The sequence below is a fragment of the Protopterus annectens genome, chromosome 11.part0, assembly GCF_019279795.1.
Source record: "Protopterus annectens isolate FY-2018-M chromosome 11.part0, PAN1.0, whole genome shotgun sequence".
Lineage (NCBI taxonomy): Eukaryota > Metazoa > Chordata > Ceratodontiformes > Protopteridae > Protopterus > Protopterus annectens.
The window spans coordinates 986,072,582-986,093,840 of record NC_056745.1 but is presented as its reverse complement, the minus strand read 5'-3'; the positions used below and the strand labels follow the sequence as shown (position 1 = coordinate 986,093,840).

General features: G+C 42.1%; 1 protein-coding gene across 2 annotated transcripts in view; it reads left to right on the top strand.

The window, feature by feature from the left end:
• ITIH2 (inter-alpha-trypsin inhibitor heavy chain 2) overlaps window positions 1-21,259 on the top strand; it is a 519,026-nt gene that overhangs the window by 464,151 nt on the left and 33,616 nt on the right. For both annotated transcript variants that reach the window (XM_044088359.1, XM_044088358.1), the window contains one exon: window positions 2,554-2,665. In XM_044088359.1, coding sequence (XP_043944294.1) covers window positions 2,554-2,665 — 112 coding nt within the window. The remainder of the gene's footprint in view (window positions 1-2,553; window positions 2,666-21,259) is intronic.

The window sequence follows — 21,259 nt, the reverse complement described above, 5'->3', positions numbered from 1 at the left end:
AGAATGTTCATGTATTCACCATTTTTTATCCTCATAGGATCTTGTCATGACCAGCACTATTAATTAATGTCCAGTCTCCCTGGTTTATCTTTAGTGTCATGGCTCTTTACCAAATGCAATGCAGCAATGTCTGTACTTCACAAAAGTACTTTTATACCCAGTGATCATTGAAAACTTAATCCAAGTGAGCACACACCCATGATTATGGTACATGCTCTGCATTTATAACATAGAATATTAATATTAAAAACAGTTTATCTTTATCATCTCACTGCATAGGAACATAATCCTACAGCACATTTTGTGATTCAGTATGTTCTTTTTTCAGAAAGGAGATGTAAGTTATGACTTAGTTTTTGATTGCTATAAATGTCATCTTTAATATGTATTACTACATGTTACATTAGTTTCATGGGGGGGGTGTTGATATTACCTTGACTTTTCTTGAAAACTCTGTTAAGTGCAGCATCCTTAGAAACTTACAATGTACTAAGTATTAAAATAAGACTTAGCACCTGTTTTATGATATTGGGCAGAGTTGTTAAAATTCATATCCTTACAGACATTCATAATGTGCTGACATGTAGGAGGAACAAGATAGTTTTGATTAGAGAAAACTTATTTGGCATGGGACTGCTCAGAGTTGTATCGCTTTGTGGCCATGTATGGTAACTAGCACTGATTTTCTGGTCAGTTAACCCAAGGCCTGAAATGATGGGGAATAGGAGTATTTCTCTCTTTTGAAAAAAAAGGCATTGCAGTATGTCTTCATTTCTTGCTGCATAAGAAAAAGACTTCCCATAATACTCAAAGCAAAAGAGTCACTATCATTTTAGTAGAACAGCCATAGATAGATAGGAATTCCCTTCAGATGATCGAAGTTTTAAAACTTTGAATTTCACATGGCCGAGACCATATTATTGAAGTTATAAAACTTTGACCGTTCTGAATGGAGATCTCCATACAGCGCAGAATGGTAACTTCTCCCTTTTCCTCACTGTGGTGCGATCTTGGAATTGGTATTTAAATAGCAGGGGGTGTGGGCGGTACAGGGGGCTTGCCCCCCTGCAAAAACATCCAGGAAAATTTTTTTGTTTTGTTTTTCCTTTTTCTTTCAGGTGTTTGAAGTTTTGAAACTTTAATCATATGGTCTTGGCCATATGAAATTCGAAATTTTAAAACTTCAGTCATCTGAAGGGAACCTCCTCATTCTTCCATACTCTGTCTTACTACAGCAAGACCACACTATTTTAATTCAGCAGATATTTGCTTCCTTCACTGTTGGTGAAGTAAGTTCATATACAATCTTAATAGGGCTTTGCAGTTTAGCATCAGCATTTTTTCTACAGAATTGCACAAGCAGGAGATGATGTGTTACTTTGTGGACAATGAATTTAAGTATTAGACAGAAAATAAGCTGTGCAATATAGGGTCTGTGAAACCTGAATGCTTCCTGAGTGAATATCCGTGATGTAGTTTTCATGAAAGTATAAATAATTACCCATATTATATCTCAAATAAATTGACAAGAAGTCATTAAAATACCTACTTTTAGGGCAGAATATTCTGTGGCATGGACTGATTGTTGCATGGAAGGGCAGTAAGGGTAAATGGAAGTCCAGTTCAGCATAAGTAAGTCAGAATAAAGTCTTCTTTGTCTAGCGTCAGATAGGATAAAGACTTCAGGGACTTGTTTGTAGTACACAGCTCATGAATAATAAACTCTGTTGTAAAACTGAGAGAATATATTATTATATAAAGCACAGGTGAACTGATTCCTGTACCTTCTACTAAATTTCTAGCCTTGTGTTATTCAAGCTGTCAGATATGATTGCCATTAAATATAATGCAAACAGTAAGCCTGTGATAAAGTAAGGACAAATATGATATAAGCTATAACATATTTTCTTTTGATCTAAGGGACCACACAGACATTTGAGTCTGCTATGTAAATTAAATGCGAGGGAGCTTGCCTTCTAAATAACACCAAGTTTCAAGTTAAGACGTTTTCTTGACTAAAAATGCCATGAACACAGCATGTGCAATATAGAATGCCGACAGCAATTATTTTGCAGTTTATCTGTGGCAGTATTTTGTAACACTGAACGTTTCATTAAGCCTGATAGCCGACTGAAAAATAGAAGACTTTAGAAAAAATCTTGTGAGACGGAATTTACAAATTAACCAGATGAGGATGCTTCCTATTCCAACAGTGCTATTTTCCAGAATCAGTTTACTGCTTCTTATGCAGTCAATAAATTTTATATGTTTGATCTTAAATATTACTATACACAAGCATGCAAGCTGATGTAAAATGTAATCTAATCCATGCATATCATTTTAGAATCATAAGTTTCTTGCAGAATGGTTTCAATATTAGAAGATATTATTGTCTTACTTCATATTATGTTTTAGTTTCTTATTTTTAGCTGTCTTTAACTATATTTTGCACAATGCATATTTTATGATAATTTTTAAGACAACTAATTTAGCACAGCACTTATTATTACAGTATATAAATAACCATGATATTTTGCAATCTTATTTTTCCAGGGCAATTTTTCAATGAACCAGAAATAAATGTGTACAATATCAGGGCAGGTGAGGACCCAGAGAAGCCAATTGCAACCATGGAAGTAAAAGGGAATAAACTAACTGTCACCAGGTAAGAGCATTTGTTTAACTGTATACAATTCAGTCTGTGAGAAGCAGAACAGAATTAGGACTGCAGGAAGGCACTAAGGCACAACCAAGGGTAAGGGAGGGATGGTTCTGGGAATAAGGTTACAGCAGGAAGGGCTTGCAGCAGGCAGGAATAAAGTTTTGTAAGATCAGAAAAACATTTTAAAGTTAGTGCTCCTCCGACAGGATTAACCCATTTTAATATACTTTCACAGGCCTATAACAATAAACAAAACATACCCATTTCTTTTTGTTTTCTTCTCTCATTTAATTGGAATCTTTTACAGTCAAAATGCTCCCAGCATGGTAAATGTTGTTTTATCTATCAGATAGATTATCGGTAGAAACTTGGAAAAGTGTCTTGCCTGTTCCAAAAAATACACTATCTGACCAAAGTAAGCCAATCTAGCCTTTATTTCTTTAAATGAAAGGACAACACTAAAAGTAGGAGCTAGTTTTCTACAGTTTTGACTGCAGTTATTTGATAAAGCTATGGGTCTTTAAGAGAGCAAATGCAAATTTCTGTATAACCCAGAATCTTAAGGGCTCTATTCTACTGACACTAGTTATTTATTTTATGAGTAAAAATGATAGCATCATATGGGGAAAATTCAAAGAGCCGCTAACAGTGTCATCTGTGAACACTGTATCCAATAATCATGTCTACTTTCCTCCATGCCAAAGGGTGTATAAGCTTTCTGAGTGTAGAGTCTTCATCATCATCTTCACCACTGTAGTTTGTAACTCTGCAAAGGTGGGCCATGCTGTTGATGTAAGAATAAAATTTCATGAATGACAGCTCATCAGATCATACCTTCTCTGTAAACCAATGACTTCAGTCATGGAATACACATCAGCAAGTTGTACCTGCCCCCTTCTTCCCCCTTGTATCGCCCCAGAGAATCAGCATTATTGGAGTATCGTTAGTTGTATGCATGTATGAGAGAGAAGAAAGGGAGAGGGTATCTGTACCAGAGACCAAAATCTGTGAACATTTTAACTATATCCCTAATTCACTTAAAACATTAATAAAGCACAAGTTTTTTTTTTTTTAGCAATGGGATGTAGGAAGATCAAACATTTTTTTCAAGGGACAAAGCAAAAGTATGAAACAAAATCAGGGGCAAGTTGATGGGGAGATGCATTCCATTGCACTTTATGTATTTTTTTATTCACTTGATGACAGTGATATAGCTGCGGTGTAGAAAGTCACAAAAGTGACTAACTGCTGGACACATGTATGTGTGTGTGTGTGTGGGGGTCTAGACATGAAATACTTATATGATGTATATTTTAGATGTAAAATGTGTTCTATACTAACTATGAAACATTAGGTGGAGGAACTATTTTGCATAAAAAGTAAAATGCTAATAGTAAAACGGTGCAGCAGAGTACCTCTAATTGGCGTATAAAAGGTTCACAGAAAAGTTCTGAAATGTTTGACAATAAAACAATGTATAAAACAATATACAAATATGGTTTATTCTCTTACCAGTCTAACATTAGACTGCTTATGTTTAAATACATTTGCTGCATATGAATTTAATAATGCTGAAATTACTGGTGGAGGCAGTATTTGTTCTACAGTATACAGATCCAGATTATAGTATGAATTATACATTAATAGCATTACGTATATTGTTCAAATATTCTTATTTGAACATTATTCCTGTAAACCAAAGTATACAATACACTGTAGAAAGGGTAGTTTTGTCAAACATAACCATTTCAGTCAAACCTTTCCACTAAAGAGGAACATGTTGTAATTCAAGTTGGGGTGATCTCAGAGCTGGTTGTATTAATTAGCAAGGCTTATGTGAGGACTTGGACCTTCTTGTCAAAAACCAAACAATACAATAGAGTTTTCTAGTGTTTATGTCAGGGTTTTTTTCACAAGAATACTGCATGTATCAGTATTTGACCGGGATCATTATTCAATGAAATGTTATTAATTGTTTGACCTGTAAGTGTATATTAACTAACATGTTTGTAAATCTGACATTTAACTCTGAAACTGAAGCTGATGATATCTACTTGGCTTTTGCTAGATTTGCACAATGAGTATGCTTTGTACTGTTATACAAGCTTATTTCTGATCCTTAAACAGCTTTAAGAGTTGGAATACCCTTTGCGCTGCCACACAAAAAAACTAAGTGTAGCCATGTAAAGCATATCACAGCTTGTGAAAAGGATGTTATAGGGCTCTCACACTGTTATGTGATGGCTCCTGTCTATTTTTACAGCTTAGCACCACTTAAAAGTGCTTAACACCCTTGTTATCCACCTTCTTTACACTCAAAAGCAATATTAGCTTCCCCCCCAATTTTGGATCACAATTGCAGAGCTCTGTGTACATTACAGTGGATATGAAAAGTTTACACACCCCTGTTAAAATGCCAGGTTTTTGTGATATAAACAATGAGACCACAATAAATCATTTCAAAACTTTTCCCACCTTTAATGTGACCTGTAGGCTGTACAATTCAATTGAAAAACATCTGTTAGGGAGAAAAAATATAAAAAATAAAAAACATACAATAAGCTGGTTGCATAAGTGTACATACACTTAAACTAATACTTTGTTGAAGCACCTTTTGATTTAATTACAGCATTGGATGTATTATCTCAGGGATTACTTAAAATTAATTTTCTGATTCATTAGTAGAAATATCAACTCAGTCTTTGTAATTTCTCTAATATGTAGTAACACACCACCTATCAAGTAATACAATATTTTAAATAGTGATTCAGGTATTTTTTAATCTAATTTGCAAGAAGTATATCTGGTTTATATGTACAAACTGTGTTACTCTACATAACAAGTTAACCTAATCTAGCAGGTGGCACAGAGGATTGAGGCTGCAAACTGCTGATGAGCTGCTTACTGAAGTCCGTGTTTGACTCTCTCAACCTCCATTTGCCTACTGCGTGACTAAACAAGTCACATAGCTAGACCATGCTATCAAGCTGAAACTGAAAAAGACCCATGTAGATAAGTGCTCTATAGGAGAGCTGCATTGTTATGTGCTTGAAGATGGTGGCAAGAACATTTAAGTGTGTCTTCTTAAAAGGTACGTATGGTTAGGCATTTTATGGTCCCCATAAAACAGATAAAAATCCTTTGGTGGAGGCAACCATGCATCAAAAGTTGAAATTCAATAATGAACGATGGTTCTTCCATAAAAAACAATTTAATAGTGTGCACAGGTAAGCGCTTTCACAACAGCTTCATCAGACCAAAAACACACAGTAACTAGCCTGCCCTTTATATACCTTAAACAATGATGACGTGAACACAATATTAACACTTTGTTAACCTATATATAAAAAAATTCATGCATGCATATTTAAACTATGTTTAAAACATCTACTTTCCTGCAGTTTAAAAGTCTAAATACAATCCAATATATTCAAACTCATTTATTGTGCACATGCTCATTTGAACTGACACATTACATAAAAAAATATATGTAGGAAAGTAGATGTTTTAAACATAGGGCCAGATTCAGGAAGCCTCCGTGTAAGAGTTATAACTCTTACACGGAGGCTACAGTAACGTGTGATGTCAGCATGTCATGCATATGCATGAGGTGCATGAGGCATGCTGAATCACACTAGTAACTCTTACACGGTCCGTGTAAGAGAGTAGGGGGCGTGTCTGTAGGCTAAGCCCTGCAAGCGGACACGCCCGGAAGACTAGAATGGCTGAAAGTAAACAGCCACGAGAAAGGCCATGGAAATGTGAATAAACACACTACACAACACATGCCCCGACTGACCATCAGTGTATAAAGTGAAGAGATGTTATAAAATTAAATTAAAACCTGTTTTTTTTTTTTAAACCCCGTAAATGTTTGCTACTGTGCGCTATGCTTGGGTGTGCTACTAGCGCAATCACAGTTAGCAGTCAGTGGAAAAGGATATAAGAACTAAATATGCAAAGTAAGCCAAGAAGTAATAGCTTAGCAGTAGAGTTGCTGGCCTAAGAGTAGGCAGGCAGGGTTCGAGCCCCCACAACAACCTTTTTTTTTTTTTTGTAAATAAGCACTAAAAAGCCCCCTGACAGTATTGTACAAATGTAAATGTATTCCCTTTTGTAAAATGGAATGAAATGGAGCATATATTCTGAAGTAACACAATAATAAAATAGTCAGAAATGTAGTGATAGCTAAGCTGCTGTGAGACGGAGTGCCCGTAGCTGAGTAGTGTTTAGAAAGCTGCAAACTGCGTGCCCGTTGCTAAGCACCAGTTTAACAGGCTGAAACTGTTTGCAACTAGCTGTGCTTAGCTGAACATGTGTGTCACTAGCCAATTAAGGTTTATCCCAGCGCACACCGTGTAGCGCCGCTCAACAAGCTAACTGCCAGTGCGCATGCGTTAGCTCAGCAAGCAGCGAGACCTGGTTGTAAGTGCTTAAAAGTGCTTTTGGCATGTTTGATTGACAGGTCCTCAACTCATTTCTGTCAGGAAAATCAAAAATCAGTTGCCAGATTCGAACCCAGGATACCATGCACTAGAGTCAAGGTACTACACCACTAAGCCATGACAGCAATACCTTGAAATGCAGAAATAGCATATATATGGGATAAAATCCAGAATGGAGCATGAGAAAGCATTTTCAGTGAAGTAGATACAATTCCAAAATGGCCAATCAGAGAAATGTGCGGGAAAAGCGGCATATATAAGCCCCATAGGTGGGAATACACAGCAGAAACAATTGTAGAACAGAGCTGCAGTCAGAATGAGTGGAGTAGGTGAGGGACGTTGCTTTCGAGCACAGCGTTGGGGCGTTGAGGAGTCCAGATACATGGTCTGGCTCCTTGTCCATCATCACGAGGCCCAACTCATGCAGGGCCAGGTCTCATGGGGAGCATATAGGGCAGAGGCAAGGGACCAGTTGGCTCGTGATCTGACCAGTGCTACTGGCATTCCACGCACTGGTGAGCAGGTCCGTCACCACCATGCGGACCTGAAGCGACGCAAGCAAGACCAGTTGACCGAATGGATCCAGGAGGCCCGGGATATGCCCAACGCCCCACTACTGAGTAAGTTACATTTTACTTATGTATGTAAGGATTTCAACTAGCTGATACCATGGAGATGTGTAGTCCAATATTACTTCTTTCGTATTACAGCTGCAGGTGTCCGCTCTACGAACCGCGAGATGCATGCCCGTAGGCTGGTGCGGCTGCGCCACCATGCAGGTTAGTAACCCCACCCAGTACTTGTAAATAAATATTATACTGTAGCATGTATCAGAACACTGCAGTGTATTGATTAAAAGTAATATAATGTGCAAGCAAGATTTGAAAGTCTGCAGGTATGGCTGCAACAAGTTCATCAGTATGCAAGTGTAACTGGAAATATAATTGATAGAATTAAACAGTGCTGTAATACAGATGTCCCACCATTAATTAAATATAGTGTAACCTGCAGTAGTCTCATGAGTACAGCTTCAGAATCTGAGGTAGTCACATGTGAGATATATCCCCTGTTGAAATGCTGAATCATGACAGAAGTGAGGCTGTTGGAAAGTGTTTGAATCACCACCAGTCTAACATGTGAACAAAGCCTAGAAGTAGCAACCTGAACTGTGAAGTTGCAGGATGTGTGAGAGTGACAGAAAGGGTAATGTATGAATAAATAAAGTAGTAATAACCCCTGAATATATTAGCCCCAGTGTGTTTCTACAGAACTAAATGCATGTGGGAAGTACAACTTAATATCCCAAACTGATTTCACTGTGTCAGAATCTGGAATGTCTAGGCCAAATGCTGTATATGGTGATCACAGTAAACAATTTGCAGATAGAATGAATGATTATCTGACAGACTAAACAGCCATAGTTGTCCTCTGTCCTGTCATCAAAGTGTAGCAGGATGATGTATTTGATCAAATTCAAAATAAGTAGGATAGTGATGTATTTGTAACAGGTGTAGCATGACAGTCAAATAAAATTTATTTTGAAACATCAGCCTCAACTTAATTGTGTACCTATTACAAATGTAAATCAATGTGTAACATATGAATGTGTCATCACTTTCTATCTCCACCCAACCCTATAATTCCATATAACAACACCCACTAAATAATGGTATGTGAACATTTCATTAATCATGGACATTTGTCCGTTTCAAAATATATGCATGTCTGTTCGTGCATGTGCCCTGTTCATACCTGCAAATCTGATGGCCTGTTGCCATTAATCAACCCTGCATGTTGTTTGACTGTGTATTTCTGTTCAAATAATGCATGTGATATTGATATGCCCCTTGTTCAATGGTGTTAATATCTGGGTGTTTGTTTGATGGGAATACCAATGCATGCTGTTACAACTAATCTGAATGGAATAAAATGCCACTAACCCAAACTAACATAACTACTCACAAACCTAGAACGCTTGGGAAGGCAGGTCCCAGCGGACCCACCTCTCCCACCTCAGCTGGTGACTGCACCTGGCACTAGTGCCCAGGCCGGACCCCCCTCCGGTGGCCCTGTGCCACCTTCAGGTGGAAGCTCTGCAGGGGATGGGGCCCGTCCCCCCTCTGCAAGTGTGGCCGGAGGGGTTCGTCCACTCACCCTCCGAGGTGTCCGGTCTGTGGTGCGAAGGGAGATCCAAGACACTGTTCTTGGGCCCCTACGCCAGCTTGAGGCTCGTGTGGCACAGCTAATGGCCCCGGCCATTGCCCCGCCTACACAGCCCCAGCACAGCCCGTCCTGGGCTGTGAAGGAACAGTGGCAACTGCCTATGGGTGGGGATATCAGTTCCACTGTTGCCATCTGTGGGCTCATGCATCTTGGATATCCCAACCTCCGTCCCCGTCAATTGTGTAACCCCCACGTGTGTCATACACCGCCCCTGTATGCGTCTTGTCTGTCTTGTCTGTTAACCTACCCAACCTACCTCCCCAGCTATACCAACTTCCTTCATCTGACATACCACTCCCACCTGAAAAAAAAAAGGGCACTCTGTACCCACAAAAATTACGCCCCATACATAGCTGTCCATGTCGCACACATGTCTGCTTGACATTGAAACAGTTAATTACAACTGGCTCTACAACAAATATTAATGTTGTCCTGACACCTCTCTCAGGGGTGAAAGGTTTCCAATGTCTCACCAAAATACATGGAAATGCACAGCTGTTGCTGCCAAAGACATGGGCATCTATGGGCCTTACCTACATCCCTCCTGCAAATCCCACGCTTGTTTCCCTACTGTCTTACCCTCTTTGTGACCCCTTTTTCACAACTTTCCTGTCACCCCTTTTTCTTTTCTTTCAAAGAAAATAGCGGGTGTCTTGTGTCTTGTGAGCTCACCGCCAGTCGCATCGTGAGCTCAGCGCAAGCAGCGCAGACCTGGTTTTAAGTGCTTAAAAGTGCCTTTATGGCACTTTGATTGACAGGTCCTGTACTCATTTTGAAAGTCTGGAAAGAAAAATAAATTCCCACTGTCAGTCTCAAACCCAGGACCTTGGTAACATTAGTCTGTATGACCTACCACTAAGCCATGCCTGCTTTACAAGAGTGCAGTGCTAAAATAAATATAACATGTAATAGTAGGAATCAGTATAAAGGCAATATAGGAGATGTACTATCCAAAGCATGTCAGGTAGAGTTTTAATGGCCAAATTACTGGTTTCCCGTACTAGTTCAGTGTTAACAGATACAGCCCTGCTACTTGTTAGCTTGTACATAATAACGTAAGGTAATGTACATATGTGAAGGTATGTATATCTACACATACATATATATAAATATATATTAATACATATGAAATATAGTTGTAGGTGTCAGTATCCATACACACTCACTACAGGAAACAGTGAACATATATGCAGCAACCTGAATCTGCAACACAGCCTGACCCCTGTGTGACCTACTTACCCTTCTAACTGCTTAAAGGTGGCCTCAGCACTTTGATTGACAGGTCCTGTACTCAGTTTGAAAGTTTGCAAAGAAAAATAAATTCCCACTGTCAGTTTCAAACCCAGGACCTTGGTAACATTAGTCTGTATGACTTACCACTAAGCCATGCCTGCTTTACAAGAACACAGTGCTAAAATAAATATAACATGTAATAGTAGGAATCAGTATAAAGGCAATATAGGAGATGTACTATCCAAAGCATGTCAGGTAGAGTTTTAATGGCCAAAGTACTGGATTCCCATACTAGTTCAGTGTTAACAGAAACAGCCCTGCTACCTGTTAGCTTGTACATAATAACGTAAGGTAATGTACATATGTGAAGGTATGTATATCTACACATACATATATATAAATATATATTAATACATATGAAATATAGTTGTAGGTCTCAGTAGCCATACACACTCACTACAGGAAACAGTGAAGATATATGCAGCAACCAGAATCTGCAACACAGCCTGGCTCCTGTGAGACCTACTAACCCCTTTAACTGCTTAAAGGTGCCTCCAGCACTTTGATTGATAGGCCCTATACTCAACTCAAAAGTAGAATATGAGCATACTAGTAGGCCCTACCACAAGACCATTGTAACACTAGTCTGTATGACCTACCACTAAGCCATGACTCTCATACAGGAATATAGTGCTAAATAAGTGGAACATGTAATAGTAGGAATGAAGATAAAGGCAATATAGTATGTCTACTACCCAAAGCATGTCAGGCAGACTTTTATAGTCCCAATTACTGGATTCCCATACTAGTGTAGTGTTAACAGAAACAGCCCTGCTAATTGTTAGCTTGTACCCAATAATGTCAGCTAATGTACATATATGAAAGTATGTATATGTACACAGATATATATATATTTATATAGCAATACATATGACATATAGTTGTAGGTGTCAGTATGCATACACACTCACTACAGGGAACAGGCAAGAGAAATGCAGCAACCTGAATCTACAACACAGCATGAAGCATGGGAGATGTACTAACCTTCACACTCACAAAACACTGTCAACAGCATACCAGCATGGTCCACGCCCTACAATCTGAAAGGGCAACGCCTATCTCACATACCCTTTTATAGCAGTGTCCTGAAATCACAGTGAGACATGCAATCAGTACACACCTGGCTGCATGCAATTAGCAAATGCTGCCTTACAATTGGTGCAGAGGCCATCACATGGACCTATGCAGATACCTACAAAAGCATTGAGTACCCACACTACACTCATGCAATACATTCATTGCACAAAAACTACGGAGAAAGAGAGAGAGAGAGACAGAGAACAACCAAACAAATATTAGGACTGCCAGCAGCAAAAGCAGCAGCAAGCAGAAAGCAGCAAGCAGCAAGGAGCAAGCAGCAAGCAGCACCACTGGCACAGCAACAGCTGCCACAAACACAGGTAATGCAAAGTAGCAGGTTAATCCCGTGTATACTGTGACACCTCCAAATGTATCATAGTTCACTATATATAGGTATGTCCATGAGATAGGTTGTGTGTACATAGTCCTGAAATATAAACATATGTAATATTGTTGTACATGTGGCCCATACCTAACACTTCCATAGCTTAGAACACAAGGCCAGTTGTGCATATGATGCAGTAGTTCCCAGGGTCAGTAGAGGTTCCTCCTCATTGGTGTGGGACCACTGTGTATGTATGGCACTGTTCAGGTACATATCCTGTAGTATGGCCAGGGATTAATATCAGTCTGTCATGTGGTGCTATGTCCTCCAGGGGTGAATGTAGCACACATCCAGGGATACCATTTCGTAACAGTGATGATATGTGTTCTGCGATGATGAGGGTGGCTCTCACCTGGGCATGTGAGAGGATAGGGAGGTTACAGTCATCTGAGATAACTAATACCACATGTGTAGGAGAATGGGGGGGGGTTCCTGCACCTAAAATGTCTGCAACAATGTTGCCAATATCTGTGCATTTGGTGAATGTGAAGCATCTTAACACTGCAGACAACAGATGCCTTCCCGTCATGTGAATCTGCCCTGTGCTGCAGTAGCCTCCTACTATTGTTATACAATATGCCTGTATCTGTAGTCCACTGGACAGGATTAATAAGTGGTGTGCAGTTGTTCTGGGTTAGATATGTGTGCACAGTACATGCAGTATGTGGGATGTCTGTGGTAAGCATATGCAAAGGTGCTGGCGGTGTGTGTTGTGGCTTCCACTGGCCCAGTGGGCTGCATGGATAGCATCACTGTCATAACTAGTGAATAACTGTGTAATTACATGCATACATAGCAAGGTAGTGTACTGTGCTTGTGGTGTTGTTCGGATATGTATATCCAGGCTGAGTAATGTGTGTCCACATCACAGGGTTGGATGGCAGCACACATCCAGTATGTATGGATGAACACCCAGAATGTGTCAGACGTGTCACCTGTGCAGAAGTATCCGGTCATTACCTGTGCATCCCCCACAACACACACACATGCAACATATGGCAGAAGTACTATAGCAGTACACACATGTTCATAGGTTCATACTAGGCTATTTGCCCTAGGGCATTGGTAAGCCTAGTAGAATGTGTTTGTCTTTTGCCACCCAATTACAAGTTATGCTGCTATGCCCTTGTCCGACGTTAGTATACTGTGCCTCTGTCTAACAGTGACATAGAAGTTATACCTGGGGTACAACTATGATCTCCATCCACTCATCCAGATTCCTATGGAAGAGAGTCAATGAGGACTCTGCCTAACCAGTAGTGTGAGCTCATTACAGAGTGAAGGGAGCCTCTCGGTTAGGAATATGCCCCTCCAGCATGTCCATGTATGTCAGTGCTGAGGTCCAGCTCTCCTGAGCATGTGGCTGTATGGGACTCTGATTGCCTGAGGTGCAGCACGTTCATTACTGCTAGGTAGGACATGGCTGTATATGCACGCACAGATTGCCTCTGAACAGGCAGTATGCCACTGAGTCAAGCTGGATTCACTTTACCTGGGCAGCATATGACATCTGTGTGAGCCATTGCATCCCCTTGATGATGTACTGTTGTCCTGTACCAGTTGCTGTAGGTGTCTGGTTAGGTACATCCCAAAAGGTGCATTATGCGCAATTATAGGCCTGATGATGGATGAGTAAAGAGGCACAATGACCTCCCCTGCCATACATGTGAATCCCTCATGATTAGCTGGGCTATATAACATGTCTTTCAATCCACGTTGGCCATGTGGTAGACAAATGACAGACCGCTACCATGTTTCTTCCCCAGGTCCCCAACTACGTCTTCTGTACTCAATGGCCTAACACCTATGTTGTACTGTGCCACCAATGTGGAGGCGTGGGAATCTGCATTGAATACTGATACTCTCCCTCCCTTGTTCAAGTGTTGGGGCCGACAAGAATGGTAACAGCTATAACATGGTAGTACTGGTGTGCTCCTGTGAAACCTGAAACAGGTTCATGTTACTGCACAGATATCGATGTCCAGAATGCTAGGTAGGGTTTTGAGTGTGTGCATCCTTAGGTCTAGACGTCCAGTGTTGAGTAGCATCACTCTTACTTCCTCATCCTTTGTGATACAAATGGATGTGGGTTTGCCTTATGAGCCTTGCCTAATACAGGCACTATGGATGTAGCAGGAGGCTCCGCCAAATGTCAATAGGACTGTGGTGACAGGTGCAAGCTGTCCCTAGCAAAGCATACCACCCCAAGATGGCAGGCATTGGCACACCTGTGAATGACACCAGTATGTCAGTCAATTGTTTGAAGGGATCATTGTGCCTTGATATTGTGGCATCGTTCTAGGTGAGGGTAGGATGCTACTCAAGGTCAGGGTCAAACTGTCTCGGGCTACGTGCTCAGAGAGCTCTGTACTGTCTCATGTCATGTAGTCTAGGGAGGAATGTGTCAGGCCATTCACAGCAGCATGGACATTGACTGAGTCATACCTGTACCTGCCTTGGGGTTACCTGAGTGTTTGTGTTATGTGGCAGGTCATAGTGCCTGACAGGCTGCACACCGTGACCCTCACCTCGTTAAGCCTGGTGAACGTGATGTGAGTGTGCCTGATGATAGAGGCACCTAGTACAGGTGTATGAGGTGTGTTGTTTACTGTTAATGGCTGTGAGTGTTCAGCACATTGGCTTTGTGTGATATGTGTTGCACATGTTCGTTTCTGTGGTAGTGGTTGCCTGGATGTCTGCTTAGGAGGTCTCTGCTGCATAGGCAGAGCTGTGGTCCGAGCCTACAAGTATGATCATGTGTGATCATGTGTTAGGTCCGCTGTTGTGGTAGGTCTACGTGAGACTGGAAGTGTAGTGAGTGGTCCCCTTTGCCACCTGACTGGTTATGGTGGTATTGAGTAGACAGAGCCTAGCCTCCAGTCTGGTATATGGTTGCATCACTCACATGAGTTTGAATTTGTTGTTAGGAGGAGGGGGTTGTCTGTGTACATGCATCTGTTCTAACATTGTCTCTGGAGTACCACACTCACCAGCTGGACTGGGAGGAACTGACAACTGACCTCTGGACATGCTAGAATACTATTGTGAATTCTGTAATAATTAATGATTGAAAACAAGGTCCAGTGGGGAGTGAGGGTGTACTGACATTACCTACAACTGCTGACTGATATAAAAGCGTCAGTGAGCAAGTGCCAGGTAACCTAAGTGCAATGTGTCACAATTAAGTAAATGCAACAATGACAAGCAGTCACTTGCTGTCATGTGTAACATGGAAGTATGTACAGTAAGCAATGCAGATATCAGTAGTGAGTCACAGATGTGTTGAGAAGCTGTGTACTATGTGGAAGTAGCATACCAGTGAAATAACAAGCTAACAGATAACAAGCATATAAACAAAGGTAGATCCAGGAGGCCTGGATGTAGTGTTTGCTACAACAAACAAGGTGTAGCAATGTCAGTAAGATACAGCTCAGATATGCAGGCACTATAAACCTGAAACCAGATGTCCCCAGCTATGAATGGCAGAGTACAGCCTATTGTCACACACAGTGCAGACCACAAACCTTGTTAATGTTAAATAACTGGCCTGAAGGCCAACTGCCCATACCAGAAGTAATACACTTGTACACTGGGCCCTCAATCAGCAGTTCCCAACTTCAATGGATGAAAGATATGTGTCCTGCCACCACAGTGCTTGCCACCAACCTCCCTAATGTAAAACAACTGGTCTGAAGGCCAAGTGCTTAGTACAAATGACATAGAATGATAGCTACACTGTAATCAAGTTTTAACCAAGCAGTAATAAGTAGAAGTTAACACTCCCTGTATAGAATGTGTACCATGTATTGTTGAGATACTATGCTGATAACCTGTTTGTGTACCTTTCCAGATAGACATGGCACCAAAAAGGAACCCTGCCTACTCTGCTGCAGAGGATGACGTGATTCACCAGAGCCTGGTGCGTGACTATGCCATCCTGTTCTCACACACCACCCAGAATCAGCAGGAGAGGTCTGCACTGTGGCAAAACCTCGTTAGCAGGATAAATGATGTTGGCATGCATGATAGGACATATGAGCAGGTGAGACATCACTGCAGTGATTTGATAAGAAATGTCCGCCAGCGTGCTGCAGATATCCGCAGGCAACAGGTTGCCACAGGTGGGGGGGGTGGCCACACATCCGTCCCTCACCAGACAGGAGGGGCTACTGCTAAGTGTTGTGGATCCAGCCCCAGAACAACAGCAACACTCATGCATCATGATGGAGGTTGGATCCACACAGCAGCAAGACAACGAGCGTGCAGGTAAGATGCCATATTCATTTATTGTTATTACTTTTACATTTGTTGACCCAGATAGTCTAGCTGGATATAAGTCCATTTTCAGTAGAGGCCTGTGGAGAAAAGCTCCACACATAACGTAATAAAGGCAGACAGACAAGTTGTTAATACAGACAGCCAACATAATAGAATTGTACACCAGCCTGTTAATTAAATCAAAATACATGTAAGGAAGTCAAACAGTTTAGAGTCATACACAATGTACCGTTGGTTTCAAAGCAATCATACCTAAAGCATAATGGTTATGCAATAAGGCAAAAGCCATATACATAATAGTTAGGGCTCAGAAGGGTAGAGAAGTAGAAAGAGTATGAAAGATACAATGATATGGAAGAGGCAGGAGTCAAGAAGGGAAGTGAGGAAAAGAAGGAAGACAGTCAAGAGGAGGTGGGAGGGATGGGAGAAGTAGGTCAGAGCATAGAAGGACATCAAGGTGAAAGAAACAGGGTAGAAGCTAGTTTATATGCACAATGAAGGGTTAAAGGTAAAGAGAGGGTAGGGAGAGGGACGTTAGCCTGGACTCCAAGAAGAACAAAGCCAGTGGTTTTGGAAGTACAGTTTGAGTTGACGTTTGAAGAGAGGTAAGGGTGAGATTAGAGTTAACTCCTGGTATGTACATATGACTGTTCTGTACACTGTTACTTCATGCACGCATAAGGTGTGCATGTGGTATGTATCTGTCATCATGATATATATACAGACATGATGTGCAGCTGATGTGTATAAGGGAACTAGTGTACTACTGTACTGTATCATGTGCAAAGCGAATGGCACACATGTGCCCACTGACATTACTCTCTTCACACTTCCAGGTCCCTCCCATGTAGCAATGAGGCAGGCCATACATGCTGGTGAGTCTTTTAACATTATCTGTAAAACAATTTATAAAACTAGGAAGAGTAGTGTAACTCTGTAGTAGACATGCTGGTGACTGTGTTCACAATAACTGTAATTGACAGGTAGTAAATTGAGTAGTGTAACACGGTACTGATGTGTGTGTTTACTGTGGGGTGTGCATGTGTGCAAGTGTGCCTGTGCCCAAGTGTGCATGTGTGTTAGTGTCCATGAGTGCATGTGTCCATTTCTGAATGTGTGCATTAGTATTGAAGTGCATCTCTGTCAAATATGTATTGAGACTGTAATCTGTGTTCCATGTTTTCCTCCCGTAGGTTCTGGTGCTGCTCTGGTGACCTGCAGCAGGGAACCTGAATCTTGTGCCCCAGGTACTGATGATTATGAAATGTCTGTAATGGTGCAGGAAGGTGTGTCTGGGTCCACCATTGGTCAGCCAATTGACAGTACACAGCTTTCAACCCCGTCAATGCGCACAGTCATCCTGCCATTACATCCTTTGTCACCATTGTCCCTAGGTGATGGACAGTCTGCAGTGGGCATAGATCAGGGTAATGTGGTACCTGTGGTACATGCATCCCCACAAGGCAGCCATGAGCAGGGGCCTCCAATGGTACCACGCAGACAGTCGCCCATGGGTTCTCGTGGGGGCATCCGTGGCCGTACTGCCTCTGGCCGACATGCCCAAGGAGGTATGTCAACCTCCACTATGTTTAGAACTGTCATGCAGGCACAGGCACATATGGAAAGGTACACCAGACAGGGTCTGAGGGAGCTGAGAGCATGTCGCACAGCCATGACAGATGGCATGCGTGATGTTGCGAATGCTATCCGTAACTTCACAGATGTCATTGACAGACGTTGTGAGGGCATAGAACAGCTGCTCCACAACCAGATGTCCATGGGCCAGGGTGATGGTGTGCGTTTGCGACATCGACGTGGCCGTATGCCAGCAACAGCACCAGCTGGCAGTGCCCACGGACGACAACAGGCCCACTCGCGCACCTCAAGTGCCAGCACCAGCCCCAGCAATGCTGGGTCTGTGCTGTCATCAAGACGCCCCAGGAGACTACGTGCACGTGGCTCTGGACAGTCCCAACAGGGAACTGTGTCCAGTCAACACATCCCTGCTTCCGATGACAGTACCCAGTCTGGGTTAGTACCAGATACGGCCCGTAGCACCCCTGCCAGGCCCAGGTACCGTGTCCGTGCCCACAGACACTGATCTGGATGACCTGACAGGTGCAGTCTGTGGCTGTCCACAAAACCCTGTACATGGCAGCCATTATGTGGGACTGTGTGCATGCTTACACACATGCAGAAACCTAACACCTAGGGCAAACACATACACACACACACTGCACCAACAACGGTCCACCCTGTACTGCTGCCCCTCACAAACACACATACACACACATGTCAATTGGTGTTACCAGTGGCTGGCTTGGGCATACCTAACCCACACCCTGTGCATATGATGACACTGTGCCACCTCCTGCATACTACAACATCGGTGCAGGTAAAGGTAAACACGTTGCTGATGCACAGGGTGACTACATAGATGTGTATAAGTAGTAACATGTTGGTAACTGTTCACTGTTGCAGTATAATTGTGTGTATATCCCAGCAGTCCTGCTGCAGTAACTGTATGAATGTCCTCAATTGTTATCTGCACCCATACTACTTAACAAAGTGTACCAGCTGCACACCATCACATGCTAACATTGACTATGGCAATGTGCATCTTGTGCTGTTATGTAGATTCAGCTACATGTATCTGTTCTGTCACACATGCATTTATACACACCCTGCTACCCACACACATGCACACGCTCACCTGCCATTCCCATTATTTATCACCCTACATGAGTAGCTGTTGATACATGACAGGTACACATTTGAGAAGTGCACTATGTTGTTTACTACTGGCATCCCCTTCTCTACCTGTACTCACAGGGTGCAGGCAACCTCATCAGTTGAAAGATGTAATGTGCATCAGGTACTGTAGTACCCTGATTGCCACATCAAACATGTTTCCCATACGGAAATGCACACACAGACACATCCCACATCCACACACTTGCCACATTCAGGCTTCAGAACACTATCTAGGTATATTCGGTACATGTGCATGTTACAGTAGCATGTAACACTATACTGAGTACTGGCAGTTAGTTGTCTGTTGTCATGTTGTCTGTATAGAATAAAAGAATTGTTTGATTATCCTACTCCGTTTTGTGGACATTACTTGAAGAAGTGTTACCTTACATGTGTTATTGGTACCACCACCTTCTGTTTTGTAGTTTTGTTTGTATAGGGTGCTATCAACATCACTGCTTGTTAAGGGTAATGACCACCCTGCAGTGCATAGCCCCATGTGGGAAAAGCCACATCCCACCCCATCATTGTGCACACACACTAACCCCACCAACAGTAAAACACATACTTTCCATTTGCAAGATTCAAACCCATACCTAACTGTGCAATGACAGTAGAAACAGACACATTAGCGCTATTTGCAGTAGTTGGAGAAATCTTTACTAATGCTGTACTTAGAGGGTGCTGACATCATCTGTGTGTAGGAGGAGGGATGTGCACCCTGTAGTGTGTTCTCCCAGTTGGCAAAAGGCAGTTAACCCTCCCAGCATAGTGCACACACATAAACCACACTCATACTAACACACATACATTCCCTTTGCAGGATTCAAACCCCTACCTAACTACGTTATGACACTGAAGAAAGACGCATTAACAGAGCGCGCTATGCAAATTACTGGAGGACTTTACTACAGGTGATATAGTTATACAGTCCTGACATCATCAGTGTTTCAAAGGGGATCTGCATCCTGTACTGTACTGTCACAGTTGCTAATAGGGACATTTCCCACACACACATCGATGTGTTTGAGGTTTGCATATGTGGGGGATCCAGAACTCCAGTGTGATTAGTATATGGTTTGATTGCAACAATGAGGGATATACTCCCAGTGGTGAGCAGTTTGTACTCATGTTTGTGAAGATCAGCTCTAGTATATCTGCCCCTCTTGTGGGAAGGTTGGTTACTTGTTCCATAGCCAAAGAATGTCTGATCAATGGGAACCTTAGAGCTTGGGTATTGTGGCTTGTGTAATGTTCACAGTCTATGTTTGGGTAGCTGACATCACCCAGTATGATGGTGTTTGCAGAGTAATCTAAACTCTCCTGTGTCAGCATGAAGGCTGTGTGGGAGTCCTGAGTTTGAGAGGGTGCTGTAAGAGCTCCTCTGTGTCTCTTTCCATGTGGTCCAGGGAGAATGCGTCTCAGGTTGTTTGCACCAGCATGGACAATGTCTGCCTCATAGCTGTACTTGCTGTGGAGTGACCTGTGTGCCTGTGTTATGTGGCACATTCTATCACCCAACAGGTAGCTGACTGTGACCCTCACCTTGCTCTGTCTGGAGGGCGGCACGTCTGTCAACAGCTCATGTCAAGCAAGTGCACACCCCTCATAAATGATGTGGAAACCTTCAAAGGCCCAAGGCCTGTTGAAAATATGGACCAGACTGCAGATACCTGTATAGAGGCATTCTATGGACACATTCAGGAATGCATGGATCATTAAGCCACATATGAAAGCATAACCCAATTCTCCAAAGGCAGATGTCCTGGGTGCCGGACACCAGCCATAAACACACTATACAATAGAAGGATGACGCCACTACATTATACAACAACCTCCCAAAATGTGAAGGCACCACTGATGAGTATTGGAAGACAACTACAGGCACCCATATGATTGTCTAAGGCCATCTTTGAGAGAGGATTCCACAAGCCACTGAGGATAATCACAAGGCTGCCTGTAGTTATGTTAGTAACCTGGGTGGTACTACCCAGATATGCTCAGAGGTAATCCAAGATGTCACACAAAATACAAAACACACAGACATTGCCATCATCCTAGTGGACAGGTTCAATGCTGCCTTCTCTCCCCACCACACCAAAGGGGCAAATATGTCTCAGCACAGTGCTTCCCCTCTGA